The following is a 7419-nucleotide window of genomic DNA, read 5'->3' on the forward strand; positions in this document are numbered from 1 at the left end:
ATTAAAACAGTTTTATACGCTAAGAAATGTATCTATATAAATAACACTTTTCCGATATGAAGTAAGATTAATTTACCCAACAAGTAATACACTAAATGAACTTGTTTACGTTGGCCTCATGGCCGAGAATTTTACAAATTATAAAGTTGTTTTAAATACTGTTGAAACGGGTGTTTAATCGAAGATATACTAATCGTTATTTAAATTCTAAATGAAACTTGCCACAAAATATTATGTTAAACTGAAGGTCATAAGGACGATTCCTGGAACCGACCATGCCTTTTTAGTTGAAAAAGTCAGTAATTTCTTACTGAATATGCGAGTCTAAAACTAGTTCTTCAAAGGAATGAAGACACTGTCTGTCTGAATAACTGAAATAGTGTTTAGAGGACGGGCATTAAACCCTCAACATAAATAGTAGATATATTCACATATAAATTCATGTAAAGGATCAGACTTAAGATCCCTCCCACCAACACCTCCCTACCACCACCACCTTCTCTTTACCGCCCCCCCCCCCCCCCCCCCGCCCCCTCCCCAAAAAAAGGACAAAAAAGAAACAACAGAAACAAACAATAGTAGTCTAGGCTAAAACTAAAACCCTATTATGGAATAAGATTTGCAATAGTTAAATAATGGAAGATTTTATGATGCAATGCAGAAGTTTGAATAACAAATCAATCTGATGTTTATGGATATGAACATTTCAAATGTTGCGCACCTTGAAGGTTCAATGATACCTTTTGGAAGTACCTAATAGTAACCTTGTATCGCCGAAAATTCTATACACACAAATTGCTGTATCTTTTTTTTTTTTTTTCATCGTCGATAATAATGGTCAAAACGAACAAAAAACGCTGTTCCTATTGGGACGTAGTTGAAATATGAGTACATATTTGTATTTTCACCTTATTGCACCTTTTCGTTACTTTTCCATTCCGATACTGGGCCGATGTTTGGACACGATTACAGTAACAATGGGTCCTTGCGTGCGTGCGTTTGATGTTCTAATGAGGAAATATTTTTATTGTTTAAACAAACACATACAAGTCATGTTTCTTTATTTCATATTATATCCCTGTAAAGTGTTCCATGAGCAATTAAAGCTTCAGTTTTTAGGAGATCATCTGATAAAATATTTTGGGGAAAAGAAGGAGAACTAGTCCGTGATGTATATTAATTACATTATATTTCCAAATAAATGCTTTGTTCAGAACAACTTTGGCCATATTTGATGTAACATCTTTATATAGAGTGACCTTGAAACGAATCCTTGACATTGACTTTGAAGTAATGTAGTCAGCATTGTACGTCAATTTGATATATAACATAAAAAATAGAATGATAATATTCATGCAAACATTTAGCTTACCTTTAAAATTAATCTGGAACATTTGGACATTAAATCATCATGCAAACAGCGACTTTTTGGTCACCATGTACTGGTATAAAAGGTATTTGTTTCCACAACAAATGAATACTCTTTATCAAATTATAACTTTTAAATGAAACACATACAATTAATAATTTCGCTATTACATTTGTAACCAAAGTGAATATAAAATCATTTAAAATTAGAAAAAAATAAGTAGAAAGTATCAATTTTTGGGTGCTTTTTTATATTTTTTGTAATTTGACTTGAAATGATCTTGACTTTGACCTTGAAGTGGTCCCTGCTGTTATGTATTGGTATTCTGAAACTAGTTACTGACATATGTCGTATCAATATAAGGTTTGTGAAGTCATTGTGACATTAAATGTTTACATAAAAACGTGTTCGTTGAATTACGTCCTCAAACTATTCCAGGGTTCATCCACCCAAAATAGTGAATTATAATATAAAATAATGTAAACATAACAATTGGCGACGAGGATTAACTTATGATAGTGGTAAACAAATCCTGATTTTCACAGGAGAGTGACAGTCATCGCCGGAAATTTTATCCGAATTTATGTACTGTCCGAATTGTACGCTACTTGTTGGGACGGACTAAATTCTGTTCGAACTATTCTTCCATCGTTGTCATCAGCTCATACAAATCTATATAATAACGGATGAAGATTCTGTGTCAGGCTTCAAAATTTCTGAAGTGAATTCTACACACAATTGAAATTAAAATGGCCTCCATTGAAAAAATTGAGCCTTTTGACAATTCAAATGAAAATTGGACTTGCTATAAAGAAAGATTAGACCAGTATTTTATTGTCAATGAAGTAGACGATGGCAAGCAGGTACCAGCTTTGCTATCTCTGATCGGTTCGAAAACATACGGTACATTGCGGGATTTGTGTTTACCGGATTTACCCAAGGATAAAAGTTATGCCCGCACTCCGCAAATTGCTTTCAGAGCACTACAACCCTGAACCCCTGTTAATTGCGGAACGCTTTTTCTGGAAAGGCGACCAGAGACTGGATGAGACTGTGAGTCAATTCAATGTCAGTCTCAGGAAACTCGCGGAACATTGTAAATTCGGAGGAAATCTTAAAGATTCATTAAGAGACAGATTTGTTTGTGGTTTAAAGATCGAAAGTATCCAAAAGCGATTATTATCTTAAAAGGACCTAACCTACGAGAAAGCCATTGAATTAGCCACTGCAATGGAATGTGCACAGAAAGACGTTAAAGAGCTGCATGGAGCTATCCAATCTCTGAATAAACTGACATTAAGAAAGAAACAAATAGCAAAACACAACTACAGGCACTAAAAAGGGAATCACTATGTTACAGATGTAACGGAACAAACCATAAACCTGATCAATGTAAATACAAAGACGCTACCTGTAATAAATGTGGACGGAAAGGACACATTTCCCCAGCATGCAATCAGCAACAAAGACTTAGTCAACAGTTAAAGAAACAAAGGGGTAGAGCTAAGTTACATCAAGTGGAGGAGGAAGAGATTGATATAGATAGTTTGTTCAAACTAGATGTACATGACACCGGAACGAATAGGGAACCTATTTGGTTACAACCGATAGTAAATGGCAGAAAGGTCAGAATGGAATTAGATACTGGTTCGGGAGTTTCTATAATTCCTATGGAGATGAAAGATACCTTGTTTCCGAAAGACACAGTGTATGAATCAGACTTGAAATTGAAATACTCAAATGAAACCTTGTTACCAGAAGGTTATATAAAGTGCAAAGTTAATATCCACGGTCAAGAGAAGGATTTGAAGTTGTATGTAATGAGAAAAGGAAAAGTCCCTTTGTTTGGAAGAGAATGGTTGTACGCCCTAAAGTTAGATTGGACAGAAATATGGAACTTAAACCTAGACAGAGTTGCACAACTTAAGAACAAATACAAGGATGTATTTGACAGAGACTTGGGTAAAGTGAAGGACTTAAAGGCTAAGTTGAAGTTAAAACCAGCAAGTAAGCCAAAGTTTGTAAAGGCTAGAAGCGTGCCATTCGCTATGGAGCCGCAGATTGAAGAAGAGTTAGATCGTCTTGTAAAAGATGGAGTTCTGGAGAAAGTCGATACAAGTGAATGGGCAACCCCTATAGTACCTGTTCCTAAGAAGGAAGGCATTAGGATCTGCGGGGACTTCAAAGTGACCATTAACCCATTGATGGAAGTGGACCAACATCCTTTGCCTAAAATTGAGGACCTATTTGCATCACTAGGGAAAGGCAAATCATTTTCAAAGATTGATTTGATAAATGCGTACCTACATGTTGAAATAGACGAGGATAGCAAACAGTATCTGACAACTAGCACACATAAGGGTCTATTTCGATATAATCGTCTCGTATTTGGAATCGCATCAGCCCCAGCAATCTTTCAGAGATTGATTGAACAGGTTGTAGGAGATATTCCTAACGTAGAAGTGATATTAGATGACATGATAGTCACAGGACAGGATGACAATGAACACTTAGAAACACTCGAAAAGGTTCTGAGTCGGTTGAGTGAATACGGGTTAAAAGTGAATGCTGAGAAATGTGCGTTCATAATTGACAAAGTGTTGTTCTGTGGCCATGAGATTACCAAAGATGGTCTCCACAAGACAACTGAGAAAATTAACGCTATAAAAGATGCACCGCCAATCAAAAATGTCAGAGATCTAAGATCATTCCTAGGACTTGTCCAGTATTACGCTAAGTTTTGCCAAATTTGGCAACAGTGTTACATCCCTGCATCAACTATGACCAAAGAATGCTAAATGGAACTTGACCATAGCGTGTCAAGATGCAGTTGCCAAAGTGAAGGAGATGATAACATCTGATCTTGTACTGATCAACTATGATCCTGATCTACCAATTATTCTCGCGTGCGACGCAAGCTCTTTCGGAATCGGAACAGTTCTCAGTCACAAGCTACCTAATGGTACAGAGCAACCGATAGCTTGTGCATCGCGTAGTCTTAATAAAGCTGAAAAGAACTATAGTCAAATTGACAAAGAAGCTCTTAGCTTGATCTGGGGAATCAAGAAATTTAACTCTTACTTATACGGAAGAAGGTTTACTCTAGTGACAGATCACAAACGTTATTGTTGATCTTTAGTCCCAGCAAAGGTATTAGCGCCACGACTGCAGCTAGATTACAACGATATGCTTTGTTTCTGAGTGGATACCAGTATGATATTGTTTACCGGTATACAAAGCAACATGGAAATTGTGACTCACTATCAAGGTTACCGCTTGAAACGTCAAATGTACTAGAAGCTGATGAAACCGATGTCTTCTTTAGTAAACAGTTAGATACTTTACCTTTTAGCAGTGATCAAGTAGCGCTTGAAACAAAATGTGACATAATTTTATCAAATGTACTTGAATATGTCGCGAAAGGAAAACCGATGAACAGTTATCACATGTCGGCAGTGTATCAACCGTTCATGAACAGACAATCACAAATATCGGTTCACCAAGGATGCTTAATGTGGGGACTCAGAGTAGTTATCCCTTATTCCTTGCGGAATTCTGCAGTACAGGAGTTGCATTCTGGACATCTTGGAATTGTAAAGATGAAATCCTTGGTAAGAAGCTACGTCTGGTGGCCAGGAATCGTTAAAGATTTGGAGGGAATTGCTCAATCATGTTATGGGTGTCTCACAGCGAAACCTAGTCCTCCTGAAGCTCCAATTCACCCCTGGGAATACCTGAATCGACCTTGGACAAGAGTTCATGTGGATTTTGCTGGGCCATTTATGGGCCATATGTTTCTAGTAATTGTGGGCTCATATTCCAAATGGCCGATTGTGAAGATCATGAACAAAACATCCACCAGAAAAACTATTGAGATATTACGAGCAACGTTTGCAGAATTTGGACTTTGTGACGAGTTAGTGAGTGATAATGGTCCTCAAATTTCTAGTGAGGACTTCAAGGTTTTCATGAAACTTAATGTAATTAAGCATATTACTAGTGCTCCGTATCACCCTAAGACGAATGCACTCGCTGAACGTTTTGTTCAAAGTTTTAAACAGGCATTGAAATCCTCAACAAATGACGAAGGAACATTGCAAACAAAATTGTCTCGTTTCTTAATGAACTAGCGGAATACTGAACATTCAACTACTAGAGAAACGCCTGCCAAACTTATGTTAGGGTGCAGTCTGACTACGCGTTTGGATAAAATCAAACCCAGCTTAGAAGATCGTGTAAGCAAAAACCAAGCAAAAATGGTGCGTTCTAACGTATAGCGAAATTTCAAGGTTCAGGACAGTGTTTTGATTCGTGATTACCGTGACAATGAGAAATGGATTCCAGGAGTAGTTAAAACCAAAACTGGTCCAGTGTCTTACAATGTGGAAATTTATACCGGAGTTACCTGGAGACGTCACGCAGATCAGCTCAGAGCCGCTAATGTAACACCTGCAGGAAGCCCTGAAATTTTCATTGATCCAGTGATTCCATCAACTCAGTCTAAATCATCAGTTGAAAGTTCAGGTCCTACATCTCCTCAGAAGGCGAAAGTTACGACACTGACGCCGAAAGAACCGCCTCCTGTTGTCGAATTGAGGCGTTCTTCACGCACAGTTAAGAAATGTGTATTAATGGATCTATGAAAGATATCACGAGTGTTAATGGGGCATAATAATCCCCTTTGCGTGATACTGCTTATAATATAATAAGTGGATATAATGTGCTCAGTTATTTTTTGTTCTGTGTTGAACTTATATTCGTTTTGAGTTGAAATTAAACTGTGTGGGGTAACACATACTTAATACAAAAAGATATTTCAAACTTGGATTTTTATAGCTCTAGTCTGTGTTTTCTAGTCTTATTCATTTAAATGTTTGTATTGTTTTGTGTAACTAGTGTTTAAAAGTAACATTCTATGACTAAATATTCATTTCACATTTAGAAGTTCATCATCATTATTATTCTTTATACTTATTGTCTGATTAAAAGTAATGTTGGTTTAAATTGTATGAACATTTTAAACTCAGTCCACCCCTGTTGATTATTTCAAAACTTGATATATTTAATCTTAGTGTGGGAGTGTGTTATGTATTGGTACTCTGAAACTAGTTACTGCATATGTCGTATCAATATAAGGTTTGTGAAGTCATTGTGAAATGAAATATTTACATAAAAACGTGTTCGTTGAATTACGTCCTCAAACTATTCCAGGGTTCATCCACCCAAAATAGTGAATTATAATATAAAATAATGTAAACATAACACCTGCTATATTCCAATATAAAGTACATTATAATACAAATAATATCCATGCAAATATTAAACATTAACTTTATAAATAAAACTCCCACACAAATTTTTCACGAAATTGGCAATTTATGGCGGCCATCTTGGACGTCATCTTGGATTTCCCGGAACGCCACCATATTTGCCAATTTATGCCGGCAGTTCCAGATACTACAGACATTACCGAACAATTTGGTATATAACATGTCTTGTTATCAAATGGGTCCCACCTCACCTTTTTTCCGGTCTATAACTTTGTCATGCGAAACAGGATTTAGATATCAGTCGGCACAAATATTCCCCTGGATGAGACAACATGTCTTGCGCAAAACCCAGGCCCAAGGTCTAATGTCAAGATCACACTTAGTGACCAAACGTCAGACACAAGAATGACTTTTTCTGAAGCATTTCTTCTTCATGCATGGAGAGATTGTGATGTAACTTGGCACAAATGTTCACCAACATAAAATGGATTGTCATGCGCAAGAACCAGGTCCCTAGGTCATATTTAGAGGTCAAATGTCAAATTCAAGAATGACTTTGTACGAAGCATTTCTTCTGCATGTATGGAGGGATTTTGATGTTACTTTGACCAAATGTTCACCACTATGAGGCACCCTTGTTTTTAGAATTACGTCCCTTTGTTTTACTATAAATAGATTTTATTGTAACATTTTTATTACTGGCGGCAGAGAAAAATCGAGACCGCTATTCTACGGTACAACATGCATGATACATCTAATTTTTAGGTGTATTTTGACCTA

The 7419-nt window shown here is 36.6% G+C and overlaps 1 protein-coding gene across 1 annotated transcript; it reads left to right on the forward strand.

The window, feature by feature from the left end:
- The first annotated feature begins 2221 nt into the window (after positions 1 to 2221).
- Positions 2222 to 6012, forward strand: LOC128553194 (uncharacterized protein K02A2.6-like). Its single transcript, XM_053534311.1, has 4 exons — positions 2222 to 2232; positions 2730 to 4094; positions 4509 to 5289; positions 5665 to 6012. The coding sequence occupies exons 1-4, from the start codon at positions 2222 to 2224 to the stop codon at positions 6010 to 6012; spliced, it is 2505 nt and encodes an 834-aa protein (XP_053390286.1).
- Positions 6013 to 7419: the final 1407 nt, after the last annotated feature.

The sequence above is a fragment of the Mercenaria mercenaria genome, unplaced genomic scaffold (assembly GCF_021730395.1).
Source record: "Mercenaria mercenaria strain notata unplaced genomic scaffold, MADL_Memer_1 contig_3580, whole genome shotgun sequence".
NCBI lineage: Eukaryota > Metazoa > Mollusca > Bivalvia > Venerida > Veneridae > Mercenaria > Mercenaria mercenaria.